General features: G+C 51.4%; 1 protein-coding gene across 1 annotated transcript in view; it reads right to left on the bottom strand.

The window, feature by feature from the left end:
- The window catches only part of ADARB2 (adenosine deaminase RNA specific B2 (inactive)), a 361,308-nt gene that overhangs the window by 104,855 nt on the left and 239,267 nt on the right, over positions 1–17,186 (bottom strand). Inside the window, exon 2 of the mRNA XM_024742790.1 lies at positions 202–288. Coding sequence (XP_024598558.1) covers positions 202–288 — 87 coding nt within the window. The remainder of the gene's footprint in view (positions 1–201; positions 289–17,186) is intronic.

Here is a 17,186-nt window from a genome sequence, read left to right as displayed (position 1 = left end):
TACCAGGGGGGATGGGATCCTAGGCGGGGATGGGATCCTGGGGAGGGGGGAACGGGATTCCAGGCGGGGAAGGGATCCCAGGGGGATGGGAGCAGGTCCTCCTGCTCTGGGAAGCCCAGGTGGTGCCTCCTACCACCCCAAGGGTCCCCCCTCTGCACGTGGGGCTGGGACCCTGGCTCTCGGGGAAGGGGGTCTGCTTACTGAGGTTGTCCTCATCCTCCGTGTGTGCGGCCCCGGGGCTCACGTGCTTGAAGGAAGCGATGAAGGCGGACAGCGTGCTCACTTTGTCTGGAAAGAAAAGAAGGACAGGAAATGCACTTTTGACATCGAGTTTCAGAAAAACTCAGTGCTTTCATATGTTCTTATTACTGAGGGTTTGGACGTGGGAGGTTGAAAGGTCATTTTTGGTTTTAGCCACTTCATTCTGGTTCAGTCTTTTATTGAATTTCTGACAGCATTTTATCAAATTCCCCTCTCCATTCAATTTTTAACTTTATGATTTCCATCTTTCTTCTTTTCTTATTTTTGGCATCTCCATGTCGCTCAAAACGAAGTCACCATCTGCAGGGCAGCCCCCTCGCCTGAGCCTGCAGGGAGCTGGGTGGGCAGGGCCTGCAGACAAAGGGCGTTTCACAGAGAGGAGCTAAGGCCAGTGAAGAAATGCCTCAATGAAACGAGAGTCCTGCAAACAGAGCCAAGACTATTTCTCCCCAGTGGTGGAGAACCTGTTTGTGGGCTTGAGGGCATGAAAAAAAAAGGACTTATGGAACCTGTAAAATATAGTTACTGTTTGTTTGAGCAAAAGTAGACTGAACAGGAGGAGGGAATGGAGAGGGGCCCTAGAGGTTCCCCTGAAGTGGGGGAGGAGCCCAGGGACCCCCTGCCTGCAGCCCCGGGAGTGGTCCCGGCTGCAGACCTCCTGAGCACAGTGCAGAGGGGAACTTGGATCCGAGAGGGGGTGGCGCATGGGACCAACGTGCTCAGCTATTTCCCTCTGAACAGAGACGAAGGACAGGTGGGTTGAAGCCCAACTGGGAGAAATGAAAGAATGACTACTGAAGGGATAAGAGGAAAGCTCCTTATATCAGAGCCCTAACCCTAACCCTAACCCCTAACCCCTAACCCTAACCCGAACCCCTAACCCAAACCCCTAACCCAACCCTAATCCCTAACCCCTAACCCTAACCTTAACCCCAACCAGAAGTGAGTCCACAGGAGAACTAACTCAGCCCCGACACCCCCAGAGCCGCCGTGCTCAGACCCCTGCCCCTCACGGCTCTGTCCCCTCGAGGCTGCAGCTTCGTGACTTTCCATGTGAACCTTGACTATGTTTAGAAAACCGCAGAAGGCAGAATCCCTGTTGCTCATCCAGTGTGTCACAGGGTCGCCATGGGGTTGCCCTTGTCCTGCCTTTGGCCGGGTTGTCCAGGGTCCCTCCTCAGGGACACTTTAACATGCTCCGTGTATCATGCTGCCTTTGTCTGCTTCTGTCGTAGGAAAGGAGCTCCGGTTTGGGGCTCATCTAAGTGTGATCTCTCCTGGAAACGTCAACTGGCCGCTTATTATGCAGTCAGCCTCCAGGTGTCCAGACTCAGGCCTGAAACTTACTCTTTTTCTTTCAATTCTGAGCCTGTTTTCTCTTTAGCTGAGCTTTCCAGAGGCCAGGGGAGTTCACATTGAAATTCATTCAGGAGCCTGTTAACAGCTGTTGTTTCCGTTAGGGACGAGCAACAATACAATGTTCACTCGGAGAACAATAAATAACTCAAATACAGAAGGCCTGCTACCTCTCCACTCTGCCGAACACGAAGAATAAGCCCAGGGAAGGCCCAGGTCCCCAAACCCTCACGGCCGAGCTAATTTACTACACGAGAATGAAATCTCTTGCTTGAGTTATAATTTCATTAAGGGAGCCCAATAATGTCCCAGAAAGAGTGTGAAGCTCAAATGATTTAGTCTCGAGCATCTCAAAATGAAATTACAATCTTCTAATAAAGCAGGGCTACCAGCCAGACACCCACAAAAACACACTAAAACAATTCAGAGCTCACCTTAGCCAAACTGTGAAATACTTAAATATTGTTTTCCATCCATCAGAGTTCTCGATTTCTAGGGTGGCCAGATTTGTCAAATAAAAATTCAAGACACCTGGTTAAGATTGAGTTTTGAGTACACAACAGATACCTTTTTGTGTATACACATCTCTAATATCACGTGGGACATACATACACTAAAAAAATTATTCATTGTTTATCTGAAATTCAAATTTGAGGCAAAGGACTTGAATAAGCATTTCTACAAAGAAGATATACAAATGGCCATTAGCACACGAAAAGATATTCAACGTCATTAATCATTAGGGAAATGCAAATCAAAACTATAGTGAGACACCATCTCACACACATTAGGATGGCTGCTATCAAAAAAAACCCTAGAAAGTAACAAGTGTTGGTGAGAATGTGGGGAAATTGGAACCCTTGTGCCCTGTCGGTGGGAATGTAAAATGGTTCAACCACTGTGAAACCCGCAACTCTGCTCTGGGTACAGACCCAAAAAGAAGTGAAAGTAGGGACTCAAAGAGTTGTTTGTACACCCACATTCACAGTAGCATGGTCCTCAATAGCCAAATGTGGAAGCAACCCAAGTGTCCACGGATGGAAGGACGGGTGCATGGATAAAGAATGTGGTCTGTACACACAAGGGAATATTATTTGTCCTTAAAAATTCCCAGAAGGGCATTCTGACACAGGCTACCACACGGATGAACCTTGAAGACATTATACTAAACTCAGTAAGTCAGGCACAAAAAGACAAACGCTGTATGATCCACGTAGATGAGGTCCCTAGAGAAGTAGAAATTATAGACACAGAAAGGAGGATGGTGGTTCCCAGGGGCTGTGGGATGGAGAGGGGGAGAGCTGTTTAGTGAAGACAGAGTTTCAGTTTGAGGAAATAAGAAAGTTCTGGACACAGATGTGGCGATGGTTGCACAATACAAACGGACTGAATGTCACTGAACTACATGCTTACAAAGGTGAATACGGCACGTTTTATGTTATGCGTGTTTTACTACAATTTAAAAAATAAAAAAAGAGGGCTTCCCTGGTGGCGCAGTAGTTGAGAGTCCGCCTGCCGATGCAGGGGACACGGGTTCGTGCCCCGGTCCGGGAAGATCCCACATGCCGCGGAGCGGCTGGGCCCGTGAGCCATGGCCGCTGAGCCTGCGCGTCCGGAGCCTGTGCTCCGCAACGGGAGAGGACACAACGGTGAGAGGCCCCGCGTACCGCAAAAAAAAGTAAAAATAAAAATAAAAAAGAATTCAAATTTGACTGGACATCCTGTGATTTTTCTGTGAACCCTATCCCTTCTTGCCCCATCCACTCCTCGGTGGATTTTGGATTTCACGGGCCGGCTTAAACCCAGCAGACAAACCAGGCAGGAAGCACCAAACCTGCTGAGTCAGCCCACCTGAAACTCCAACTACCATCTCCTGCCACGATACTTCATGAAAGAGAAATGTTTAACCCTGAAGGCACATACCCTCTGACTGAGAAACAATTGTTCTTAAGAAAGAACCAGACCGAGTCTTTATTTATTTATTTATAAATTTTTGGCCGTAGCGCACGGCTTGCGGGATCTTCGTTCCCCGACCAGGGATCAAACCTGCACCCTTGGCAGTGAGAGTGCAGAGTCCTAACCACTGGACCGCCAGGGAATTCCCCCAGACCGAGCCTTTACAAGGTCATTAGGAAAAAGGGTGAGGAATTACATTTTCTATTTAGAAAAATTCTAAAAAATAATATTTGCTGTCGATGACTTTTTCGGTAGTTGTTTCCTTGACATGTGCCTGTCAGTTTGGTATCTACTTCTACTGGCTCCAGGCGAGCAGAGCCCCAGTAGCCAACTGGTTCTGGTCTTTGTGTTTCTCACGGTCACCTTTGAAAACCTGGTTTCATGCCAGTTACTTACTGATGGAAAATAGAGGCCCTGCTTTTCTTTCTCGCAGCTCTGGTTTGGGTCCGCTGAAAGCAGCTGGTTAACAGGACTCCCACCCTCTCACTGGAGAGTCAGAAGAAGGAGAGGGTCTTCCTCCAGGGAAAGTGGCTGGAAGGACTGGGTGCTCCCTGCCACACAGCTGTGTCTGTGGCTCTCAGCTCGGGCCCAGCTGGATGTTGGCCTGAGTGAAATGCACTGACCTGGACTGGCCCCTGTGAGGAGAGCACCTGGGGTGGCCTCCAATCAGGGGTTGTTTCTAGGGAAGTTCTGGTCACCATCCATCATATTAACGGTGTTTTTAATGAGTTACTTGGAATGATCCGGGGCATTTGTGTTATAAGCCTCATTGCTCACTGCAAAATAAGTGGCTCTGGCCCAAGTTGATGTGATTTCATATATTTCTGGAGCACATGGGGAAGCATTTTCAGGGGCAGAAGCCGTTTCCTGGAAACGGATGAGATCCCATTGGTCGACAATATTGATAATGAAGAACAAACACAATTTGGTAATGACATAAAGATAGAAAAATGGAACAACATGGAGGGTTCAGAAATGGAATCACACCTGTGTGATCAACCGATTTTCAACAAAGATCTCAAAGTCATACACTGAGGTGAGAGAAAGTCTTTTTAACAAACAGTGCTGAAAACCTGTACACCATCTTGGAAAAAAGTGAATTCTGAGCTCTATCTTGTATCATAATGAAAATGTTCACTAAATGGATCATAAAATCTAATACTATGAAACTCCTAGAAGAAAATATAGGAGATTACTTTCATGGTCTCCGCGTTGGCAGATTTCTTAGACATAGAAAGCACCAATCATAAAAAAATATATAATTTTCATCAAAATTAAAAATTTCAGCTCAATGAAATACACTGTTAGGCAAACTAAAAGCAAGCCACAGATTGGGATAATATATTTACAATCAGGACAACTGATTTTTATCCAGAATAAAAGAAGAACTCTTATAACGTGATAAGAGAGGACAAAAAATTCAAATTAAAAATATAGGCAAAATACTTGAACAGAAACTTGACAAAGGAAAATATTCACATAGTCAATAAACACATCTCCAAGCACTCAACAGTGGTACACGTTAAGGAAATGCAAACTAAAACCATAGAGAGATATCAACACACACCCTTGAACGGCCGGGACTAAAGGTAAACTGTAGGTGCAGTCAGGTCCCCTCATCGGGACCTGGGTTTGTCTTTTTCTTTTTTGCTTACTTTATAGATTTGGAAGCTGAAATGTATTTAAAAGGCTTTAAGAAGACTCTCAAAGATAAGGCTCTTTGGAGTGGTCTTTGGACTCACGTCCAGACAGCCGTACGTATGGAAACAGAGGGAGCAAGAACCCATGTGAGCGGGATGGGGGCCACGGAAGGTTGCAAGCATCAGGCCCCACCATACACCCCGCAGCTGCGGAGACTCAGTTTACCCACGAGGAGCCAGAAAATGTCAACGTTTTGGAGCCTGCTTTTGTGAAAGCCGTGTTTCGATAAACACACAGACTGTTGTGTTTATCAACAATTTATGAAACAGTTTTTACCAAGTAAGATGAAAATTTAAAAAATGTCTTGCGGCACGAGCCCACGTCAGTTACCTGGAAAATCCGTCCATAGGGAATAACATGTTTGCTGGAAATTTTAATAAAAACCGTAATTGCTAAAATACCTAAGGATTTGATCTTCTACTGCAAAGCACTAAATAGTTCATAGGTTATTTTTTAAAAATTAGATCAATCACACACTTGGGTTCTGCCCTATTTCAACCGTTTGGAGTGAGCTTTTGTGCTTGTGTCCTCTGCGTCTGTGGGCCAGGCGCTGCCCCGTCCAGCCCAGCTCAGCTGCGAAACAGAAAGAAGGTGACAGTTGGAAGCCGCCGAGCGCGGTCAGTACCTTTGGGCTACAAACCACAGCCTCCTTTACACGTTCCCTTCTTATGTTTTCCTTTTGCCAAAACGCACTCTGACAGATGGCCCCCCTCAGGCTTGACCCACTTTCCTCCCTGACTGTATCTTCTCCCCCAACACAGGTATGTCTTGAACGGATGCCGCTTCTATCCAAACACAAACGCAAATCAGCCTGAACAGGTGGGTGACCTCGGGAAGTAAGAAAATAATTAACCTCCATGCAGGCAGGAGAAAGGAATAATGTTTTGGAGGAAAGGCAAAGATATTTTCTCGCAGATTTTCAGGAATGTGTATTTTAAGGGGCCATTTTCAAGCTGCCATCTATGAACAAGGGGATTCAGGCGAAGAAAGACTCTGGGTCTGCACTGAGTTCTGTAACACAAGAGGGTCTGCTTCTCACAAGGAGTGAGGCTCTTCTGGAAACTTCCAGGTGCATAAAACTCATGCTTTTGGTCTTGAAACAGGCAGCCAGCCTGTGTCTGTTCCTCATTCTTTGTATGGGCTGAACTGTGTCCTCCCCCAAAATTCACGTTAAGTCCTGAGCCCCAGGACCTCAGAATGTGACTGCATTTGGAGATGGGGTCTTTAAAGAGGTGATTAAGATTAAATGATGTCTTCAGGGTAGATTGTAATCTCATGTGACTTCAAAGAAGAGGTGAGGACCCAGACACTCATGGAGGGACCACCACGTGAGGACACGGGGAGAAGGTGGCGTCCACACCCAGGGGAGAGGCCTCAGAGGAACCAGTCCTGCCCACACCTGGATCTCAGACTCCCAGCCTCCAGAACTATGAGAAATAAATGTCTGCTGTTTAAACCTGTGTCTGTGGTCCTTTGTCATGGCAGCCCGAGCAGTATTCACTCAACAAATCTTTATCGAATGCAAATTAGTTATACCCCTAACCAATAATTTCACACTCTAATGCTAGGAAGGAACGGTGCTGAGGGACTTGGCCTGTCCAGGGGCACCCGGGAGGTCGGTGGGGGGGCGGGCATCTTGCAGAAGGTGACCTGATAGCTAATAATACCGCCCACCCCTTACTGCGCACAGGTCTGGCTCCAGAGCCAAGCGTACTTCCACTGAAAGCTGAGTCTGGGATGACCCAATTAGGGGAGGGGAAGGCCAGGCTGGCAGAGGGGCTACCTTTGCAGCTCTGTCTGGGTGCATCCTCCTCACCGTTGTGGGCCTGGAGTCTTGATTCTGAACAGGGGGCCCCAGGGGGCTGGAGGGCAGCAAACATAAACCTTCTGGATTGTGAGGGGTGAGTGGGAGGGATGGTGGGAGAGGGGAGAGTGGGGGAGAGGGAGAGAGAGAAAGGGAGGGAGGGAAGAAGAAGGAGGGGGAGAGAAAACTCTCATCCAAGATGGGTCTGAGGCCCAGACATGGTCCCCAGCATCACCCCGCACTTGCCCCCGGGAGACCCGACATCTGGAAACTGTGGCTGAGGGGACACGGGGGCCAGTTAAAATATCCGGTGGACACACCTCGACTTTGGCCAATTAAACAGAGATGTTTCCCCTTCCATCTCCCTGGATGGGCTCAGACTCGGTTATGAGATGGTCAACTTCCATCTGGGCTGAGTTTCACAGATTGGAAATAACTAGAAAGTTACGGGCCTGCCTGAGACTCACTGAGGGACAAAGAGGAGGAGGGGACAGAGGAGGTTAAAAGAAGAAAAGCAGAAAAAAGCACAATAACCGTCCATTGTTTATGCTCCCAGGGGCTGAAACTTCCAAATGAGCCGGTGAGGACTCTGCTAGCCGACACCCTGGCCCGGGTGTGAGGCTGGGGTCTCTGGGCTTACCCGGGAGACCCTTCGTGCAGGGCTGGGATGGGGGTTGAAGAGGAGGAGACTTTCTCATCCATTACAGACTCAGAGGAAGTCAGGAGTATCCAACGCCTGCATTCCTCTTCAAAGCTCCCGAATTTCGTAGGAAGGGATCCCCTAAGTGAGAGTTGCAGTAGCTCCTGCCGCTGGGAGGACGGCTAATAAATATGCTTATAAAATAGGACCTCCAGTGCACGGGAATTAGAAGCATGGCTCTCAAGGAGTTGTTGGAGCAATAAGAAGTCTCTTATGGAAGCCACCATTTCCTCGTGGCTTAATCTCTCGGGCGCATTGTTCTCCTCCTGGGAAGCTTCCCCTCAAAGTCATGGGCTAAGACCTCCCCATGCCAGCGTGGGCCGCCTCCTGGGGGGCTCTGCCCAGGCCACGGTCCCGGTGCTGCGAGCAGCCTTGAGGACCACGCAGACATCCCAGCTACACCTGGATTATTTTGGGAAGCAGGGGTGGGAGCCTAAAACAAACCAGCTCACACCAGATCATTCTACGTGAACAGCAGGCAAAGACACGGATGGTTGACATGTGACTGACGGGACGGGGCTCTGCCAGAAAGTGCATTTGAACAGCAGAAAATCTGCATCTAAAGGTGTGTGCTCACACTTTGCCAGGGTGCTCAGGGCCTTTGGGAAGCCCTGCGCTCTCCTCTGATCCTCCATAGGGAGTGGTGCACACGCCAGTGTAGACATCTCTCTAGATTCCTTTCGGGTCCCCCACGAACCTCAGGGTGCAAGGGCTGCTTTGGGCTCCGCCCCTCACACTGAGGACAGTGGTCCTGCTGGACAGTGCGTGGTGTCAGACCCGACGTCCCTGTGGCCAGACACGCTGTGCTCCACCTTCTCCATCACGCGGGGAGAGGCCAACCTGGGGACGGGTGGCGGATGGCCTGGGAGGTGGGAAGCTGAGCTCCGTGCGACGCTGTCCAAGGCCTTTCCAGGCTCCGAGACCTGACGGGAAAGCCGGAGTTGCTTCCAGGACATCTTCCTGATCCTCCTTCTGGCCAGTGTGGTCGAGGCCCACCAGCCACTCACTCCTTCAGCAAACGTCCCTTGTCTGTCCAGGTGCCGAGTGCCTGGACTGCAGCACCCTGGTTGGTAGCAACTGTCTTGTAGACTTTTCTGGGCAAAGTTTTTGCCCAGATTGAAATGTGTTTCTCCAATTAGGAAGACAGATGTGTTCTCGCTTCATGTCACTCACACAGGTGTCTGCCGTGGGAAGCCCCCTCTGGGACAGTCTGGGACGGTCTCCTCTGGTTCCAGGGCTGCTGGCACTCACGGTTGGTGGGGGGCGGTGTTGATGTCAGCTCCAACGTCCAAGGTGAGAGGAACAACCTGTTGTCTTGCGGTTTCCTGTGTTCGTCTGTGACACAGTGAGTCGTGCGTCCACAGAGGGGTCCCTGGTAGGGGCGGAGGGTGCTCCTGGTCATCTGGTCAGAGAGAGCAGGTGACCAAGGGCTCCAGTGGGAGGTTGAACTGCAGGGAGTTTGGGGCTGAAATCAGGAGCCTCGACTGCTCACCAGCTCTGAGGACCCGTGAGGCCTCGAGGGATGGTCCTGTGATTCGGGTCAGGAATTGAGTTAAAGAACCAGCTTGAAGCAGGAAATTCTCAGGAGGTGAGAATTTGACCCTGAAGACCCACGCAAGTCCTCCGAGAACTGTTGTCAGTGACCTGCAGATACAGTGACAGGTACAACCCTCTGCGCGAGGGGCGAGTCCTGCACAGGCTCTGCGATTCACGTCCCCAAAGTCCTCCTCCCATGTTGCTGGCTCTTCACACGTCTGGCGCTTCCTCTGCTGGCATCCTCTGGCCTCCCTGCCCTCTTCTCTTTTGAGACATGCTAACCACAAGTCCCTCTATTTTATAGCTCTCCTTCTATTTCCATTTTATAAAAAGGTTTCTCTGCCCCTTAACACCACCCAGCGTGTCACAGGACACCATCGTTCTCTGCAGCTTTCTAGGCCTTGAGTGGATGCTGTCGCCTCTTACATTCCCAGAGGCCACTGGATCCAGTATTATTTTTATTTTATTTTCTAAGATTACTTTAATTACTTAAGTACTGAGTTGAGCTCATTTGGAAACTAGAAACAAGACATGACAGAACCTCCCTGCAGGTCGCCCCGTCCTCCGACAGAACCTCCCTGCAGGTCGCCCCATCCTCCGACAGAACCTCCCTGCAGGTCGCCCCGTCCTCCGCGGGCTTTGTTTAGACTGGTTGTCAACACCGTTTTCTTCTTCAGTGCTGTTTGAATGTGGCTAATTTCTTATCTCTTACAAGAATTAGATACTTCAATAACCAAAAATAGAACAACTGATCACATAAGTAATTGTTTAGAGAGCAGGTCAAACTGCTAGTATCTGAATTTGCAAGTTTAATTATTTCTCTTTAGAATGGACCTCCTGGCTAATGTATGAAATGATGTTTATTAATTTGAAGCTCCCTAATGGACTGGTCTCTTTATGCAGACCGTCTCAGGACAAGTGAGGGCTGCTAATCACCCTTCCGGAGCTGACCCCAGCAGCCCTCCACCGTTCTGACGTGTGTAATGATCCACGATGTTCCCCATTACCCCACGTAATGGGGTCACACGTATTGACAGACATCAGTCCTACAGAGTGCTGAGAAGACCCCTCCCTCCCAGCCCCCGACCACGCCTGCCCCTGTGCCTCTATGTCCTTCACATCAAGTACTGTCCCCTGTCAGTCTGGCTACTTGAACCCAGGGAGGAAACAGCTGGTCATTGATTCCATCACCTGTTTATTCAGCAAAGATTGATGGAGCACTTACTATATCCCAGGATCCAGAATGTTCCAGAATAGCCTAGAACAGCCTAGAACTCCCTCTTCCTGCTGTATTTTCTGCACAGCCTTTATCAGCATCTTCAACTGTACGTGTCACACTTGCTTGACTGCCCACCTCTCCCGACTAGAATGTGGACTTCACGTGGGGCAGGATTCCCTTCTCTTTTCATGATAAGATCCTGCGATCTGCAGACAGGACCATTTCATGGGATGCGTGGGCACTAGTCAGATGGGACTGAACAGAATTTTGGTCAACAGGGTCTTTTTCCTTTGCTCCTGGATTTCACCACAGTGCAGCCTTTCCCTCCTTTCTGAGTGAACTCTTGTCGGTTGGCAGGGTCGTCCACGTCTGTGGCTCGGGACCCCGCCTCTCAGCCTCCTGGTTAAGTTGCTAACGAATTCTCAGGCATCCAGGAGGGGCTGCAGGCAGCCTGCAGGAGTCATGGTGGTGCGGTGTGGATAATCGTGTCCTAAGACTGCCTTGTAAATAAATGTCAGTATTCACCTGCTCAGGGGTTTTGTGATATCGTTTTGGAGATGCTCCAGTCTTTAACAGTTGCTGTTGAGGAAACTGGGGAAGTGACCAAGCAGAGAAGAGTCCCTGTGTCCTGTGACCAGGACTATAAGGGATGCTTTAACAGAGAGAGAACTAGGCAGGGACCTGCCCAGCGAGCAGGGGTCAGGGAGCCCTCCAGGAGGGGGCAGAGGTCGTCCAATGACATGACGATGCCCATTCTGTGTCACAGCCCAACGCTGCCTCTGTTTGGAGGCAGGTGTGAGGAAGAGGAAGAGGAGAAAATGAACAGAAAAGCGAGTGTGTGCCGGACGAGGACGAGGTGAGGCCGGTGAGCACAGGCTGGCTGGGCACTCCGGGTGCCGGACGGAGCGGCCGCTGCGCTGGGCTCCCCAACAGGCCGCACCCGGCTCCTTTAGAGCCAGAGGCCATTTACAGAACAAGACACACTGCCTTGTGGAATATTAGTTTCTTATTACTTCTAGCGAGCAGTGGAGTAGAAAGCGGCGTGGTAGGTGGATTTTCTATAAGAGGCAACGTGTGTGTTCTCTATTAGATTCCACGAAAATCAACTTGCAACCCAGTTAGGCCTGGTAAAATTAGATCTAAAACTATTTAATTTTGTTTTAAGAGTGTTTTTCCCATCTGATGCCTGGCCTGCGGACATACAGTGATAAAATACCTTGACTTATTGCGGGCTCTGTGCGCGTCTGTTGGAGGAGATGCACCCGGTGTTACCCAGCTTCCCAGAGGCCGGTGCCCAGGATACAACGCGAGTCACCCCCATCACGGCGAGGCTCATTTTTAATACTCTTATTTTGCATTCCACATGGTTTGGTAATAAGATGTGGCACGTGGATGTGTTTAATTTGCCTGAGGACGTGCTTTTGTGTTTTCAGAGTCAGGCCCCGTGCTAGAGAGGAACTGTTTGGGGCAGCGGTGCTGGGGGTGGGCATGCTGGGCTGAGTCTGGTCAGGTGGGGCTGACACTTAAACACAGGAGTGGGTGGAGGTTGGAATTGTTGCTTCTTCAACTGAAAGTGTCTCCGTTTTGGGCTCTGAGAAGACCTGAAAAGTCGGAGAGTTCCAAGAATGCCTTGTCAGGCACTAACTCTGTCAGCTCCTGCTGACGGGAGAATCCATGTTACTCTTTGCTGGGACCCCAGGCCCTGCCAGGCTCCGAGTGTCACCACGGAGCGTCACCAACACTGCCGGTCAGGCTTACAGGACCGCATGGTGTCTGGTGAGGCAGCCCCCGGCTGGGCCCGGACCTCAGTTTTCTACTTTCCCACGAGTTGCAGTGAAAATTGTGCCGAGCCCATGGGAGCAGGAGGGATGTGGCCTCCGCTTTCAGGGGGGATTGGGGGAGGCCAGACCTTGCCCTCTGCGTGGCAGCGGGGCAGGAGTTGTTTCCCAGGATCCTTGTGGACGGACGCCATTGGTGAAGCACCACGCTCGGCACCTGTGGCATTGTCACCACTTTTCGACGTCCTGCTTCACAGCCCTGTCCACCTCCTGTGTCCACCGCCCCCCCGCCCCCCATCCACGTCGGAGAGGAAAGTCGCGTGGGGAGAAGTGACGTGACCCTCGGCAGCACAGTTACCACGCGGGTACCGTGGTTCACGGGCAATGGTGCCGCGTGTGCCGTACACGAGTCGCCTCAGCTCCCCTTCCAGCCTCGGCACCCTCCCCGATCAACACACGGGCTCACACAGCCCCCACCAGGCAGCTGAGGTGGCACCCTACGACCACACTGAATTGTAAATGCCTCTGGGAAACGGACTGTACGTTATTCAGCGTTGTGTCCCCAATTTATCCCTAAGAGTTGAAGTTTCATCACAATTTGCTGGACCCGCCTGCCCTTCACTTTTCTGCACATGGCCCGCCCTTTCTCCGAGCAAAGTCGGCATACGGTTGCGTCTGGTTTTCTTTAGAGAATTGCAGTAAGACCTGGGGCAGCAGTTCTGCTAAACAAAGACAGGTATTATTACCCCAAACATTTCCAGGAGCAAATACACTGGTGGAATCTAAGTTCTGTCAAGTGAAGCAGACTTCTTTACTGGAGGGCTTCAGAGGACTTCGAAGGACCACGTGCTAAGGTCACTAGGAAGTCTTGGCCACGAGCGCACAGCTGCTCCCCGGCCGTGGAGCCCATTTCCCCCAGCATCACAGGGACTTCTTTCCAGGAGACAGAACCTGAGACGAGCTGACAGATGGGGCCGCAGAGGCCTCACCACGTCCTTGGGACAGTCCTATGGGCATTTCCTAAGTGATGGCTGGGAACCTCTGAGCCTGGGGGAGGGGGAGGGAACAGGAACCTAAATAATTCTGTATTTGGTACAAAAGTGGGTGTGAATGAGTAAAGATGTGGTCTAGTCAGAGAAGATCTTGTCATGTTATTTCTGAAGTTCTGTTCAACAGCCATTCTACGTATACCTGTTGAGCACTGGTCTGTGGGAGAGTCCAGGACAGAGAACGTTCTTTTTCTCTGAACTTACACTCCAGTCTAAGCTCAAGACATATTTCCCTTGTCAACCAAGCAATGCAGATTTTGGTCCAAAGGTTAATATCCACACACACCTGAGAAATGACTGTAATAGTGTGTCCTTTACACGTAACGATTAAGTGTAAACTATATTAATCGTTCATAGACATCTGCTGAAAGATGAGCTGGCATCTACGAGCCAGATAAAGGCCCCCCGCTTTAGTAGGGTGCATTGTCACTCAGCACCTATTTTCCTTCCCCCACTTCCTTGGGGGGTGCCTGTTCCTGACTCCTGGCCTACGGGTTGGGTAAGGCCGACCCCCCTCTGAGCTCCAAAGGGGGCTCTCATTACCTGAATGGGCCGTGGGATCTGCTGGGCCCAGTGCAAAATGGAAACGTGGGTCCTTGTTCAGGGATCATTACGATTTCCAGATGGAGACAGCAGAGGATTAAGCCAAGGGCGGGCCTTCCGAGTGGGGCTGCATGACCATGAAGGGTCGGGCCAGGACACCCGTTTCTCGGGCCTTTCGAGTGGGGCTGCATGACCATGAAGGGTCGGGCCAGGACCCCCGTTTCTCGGGCCTTCCGAGTGGGGCTGCATGACCATGAAGGGTCGGGCCAGGACACCCGTTTCTCGGGCCTTCCGAGTGGGGCTGCATGACCATGAAGGGTCGGGCCAGGACCCTCGTTTCTCAGGCCTTCCGAGTGGGGCTGCACGACCATGAAGGGTCGGGCCAGGACCCCCGTTTCTCGGGCCTTCCGAGTGGGGCTGCATGACCATGAAGGGTCGGGCCAGGACACCCGTTTCTCTGATGGGCAAGAGCAGGCCCCTGCCCTCTGAGCCTGGAGCTGATCCCCTGCAGCTGTAGGAGAGCCCGGCCTCAGGCCACCGTGCATGGCCCACAGGCTACTGCTGGGTGTCTGACCCCTGCAACCAGACACGTCCTAACTTACAAACCCACTTACCACCTGCCTCTTTGCACGTTTTCTGTTGGCTCATTTCCCTGTAAGATGGACTCACACTATACTTCTGGGTCACTGTTCATCCCAGGACCCATGCACGTGAGAGGCTCCACGGGGGCCCATTGGCCAGAAGTGTCTGTGTCCCGATGATCGCCACCAGGGGCATCTGTCGGCTTCCATGTGTCCGTGTGACAAGGACCCTGGCCGGCTGTCACCCCTATCTGTTGTGGACGAGGCTAGAACCGCAGGTTGCAGGGAGAGTCACAAGCCTGGCTCCTCTCCTTGAAATTGGGATGTGTTTTTTTTTTAAAGAACTTTGTGCTACTACAGTCAGGAGGGGCCACCTCCACTTGGGGCTTGTTCTTGGCACAGTGAACAGACTCAGGCGGCTTCTGGGGGAAGCGGCCGCCCGGCCCATCAGGGGACCTGGAGAGGTCAGGTGTTGTCGCAGCGGCAGGCGGGGATTCACTTGGACTGGCACGTCTCCTCTCTGACACCCACAGCCTGTTCATTTTGCGGGGTATCTGGGGGTGCATTCTTCCCCCAGGCTCCTGCAGCGCCTCGACGCCCTTCCTCTGAGGGGCCGCCTGTTGTCTGTGTCCTCCAAGTGGCCCGGGTCTCTTGGCTCCTACGCTCCAAGTGTGTCGTCAGGTGGGTCATCAGGTGTGTCGTCAGGTGTGTTGTCAGGTGTGTCTGTGGAGCTCCCGTCCCAGCAGAGCTGGTCAGAGATGAGCTAGGGGAGCAGTGTCACAGCACCAGCTGCCTGTGAGCTTGGGGTGTGGCTACCCTCAGGGCTCAGAGAGAACTTGGGTCATGACCCTCCTTTCCAGAGCTTGGAGGCCGAGGCCGACCAGGACGGAGGTACCTTCGTGCTAATGGGCTCTCGCTCCGTTCGTGTCTTCCTGATGACAAGCTCCGGAGTGCCCTACGGCTTATTTAATTAAAACGTAAGTGTTTTCGTCCAAAAGGAGGAGGAACAGAAGGCAAATCCTTTCTTTGACCTAAGCAAGTGTCGCCGGGAACAGCCTGTGAACGTGGCTGCGCAGAAAGCCACAGCTTGTGGGCGCTGTATTCGAGATTTGAGAGGTTTGCGTGCAGAGGGCTCAGCCGAGGAGCTTCCTTGGGGCCCATCGAGCTTCTGGGGACACACCTCCGAGACTCCCGCAGGCCCTGCCTCTCTGCGAGATGCATCAGGAGTGATGATGGGGACCGTGCGCCCTGGTCCCCAGGCGGCGAGCTGACAGCCTGCCCTTGAGTCTCAAGATGGACGATAACTCTGCAAAGACAGAGCCACTCATCCGTGGGGCTGTCGCTGCTCTGCTGGTGTGTGTCAGAGTGGGCCCGGCAAGGTCAGCACCACGCCTGGGGGCTTGGGATGCGTGGACTCCACTTCGGTCACCTGTGCACCTGGTGAAAACACGTCATTGCAGGATTCAGCCATCTCCTCTCCTGGCGCCCAGCAGCATCGTGGGCTGTGAGCTGCCGGGGACCCAGCGTCCAGCTCCACCCTCCAAGAGAGACTTGCATTGCTTCAGAGAAATCCATGGATCCAAAGGGATGCTGACCAGACTCCCAAAGGCTAAGTGATGGACAGTCTTTTTGAGATCCCCCAAATTTGAGCTGGAATGAAATATATTAGGACCATCTCTCTCATCCCCAAGGAAGCAGTGGGTTAAGCCCCAGAGCACATATTTTCTACTAGTTCTTCTCATTAAAATTGTTCAAGAACTTATACTTTGAGGAACCCTACCTCCCTTTTTGCCCAAATTTAACTAAATTAAATTTCAGTTAGAAGCTTCCTACATACAATTCCTGGTGTTAGAGCTAAGTGGGCATGCGAACCCCCGCTCCTGCCTCTTCCATCCCCAGGGAGCCTTCCACCTGCTCCCAGAAGGTCCTCAGAGCCCCTGGGGTGACCTGGGGTACAGCTGCCAGCCGACAAGAGGACAGCCCTGCACGTCCTCCCTGTGCCCAGTGCCTGTAATCAGCTTGGTGCTGGTAACCCGAGTGTTTATTGCTTATTGACTACGTCTCAAGAAAAAGGTATAAAGCATCAATTTGGTGTATTACCTCAACTGATGCTCACGGCAGTCTTACGAGTTAGCTGCTGTTATCATCCTTCTCAGCAATAAGAAAACCGAGTTGTGGAAGGATTAAGCGATTTCCTCAAACTCAGGCTCTCTGACTCCTGGCTTCCACAGAAAAACCATCTCCATTGAGACCTCCATTCATCGGGGTCCCAAGAGTCAGTGTGCTCTGGGGAAATGTACCGTCACACACCCAAACTCCACGATGCCTCAAACGAACCTGTTTATTAAACGCTCTGCCTATAGACTCTGATTACAATTTGCTCTTTTCAAAGTCGCCAGCCTTGATACAGGCATAGATTTTTATCCTGCTGAATGGACTGAATGTGTGGTCCGGATCCTGGTGCCGTATCCTGGTGGCTCCCACTCAGGGCTAATCAGCCGATGTGTGTCACTGTCTTCCAGGCCCGAGACCCCCCTCAGCTGCTCGGACGTGGGCTGCCAGACACCTCTGGACACATGGTCACACCTGCTTTCAACTCAGTCCTGCAGCCGTGAGCACAAGCTCCCGGGACACAGGGAACAGACGAGGGGGTCTTCTCAGCAGGTGAGGGGAAGGTGAGTGAAATCCACTCAGGTTCGTCT

The sequence above is a fragment of the Neophocaena asiaeorientalis genome, unplaced genomic scaffold (assembly GCF_003031525.2).
Source record: "Neophocaena asiaeorientalis asiaeorientalis breed wild unplaced genomic scaffold, Neophocaena_asiaeorientalis_V1.1 scaffold155, whole genome shotgun sequence".
NCBI lineage: Eukaryota > Metazoa > Chordata > Mammalia > Artiodactyla > Phocoenidae > Neophocaena > Neophocaena asiaeorientalis.
This window is presented reverse-complemented; position numbering and strand designations above follow the sequence as displayed.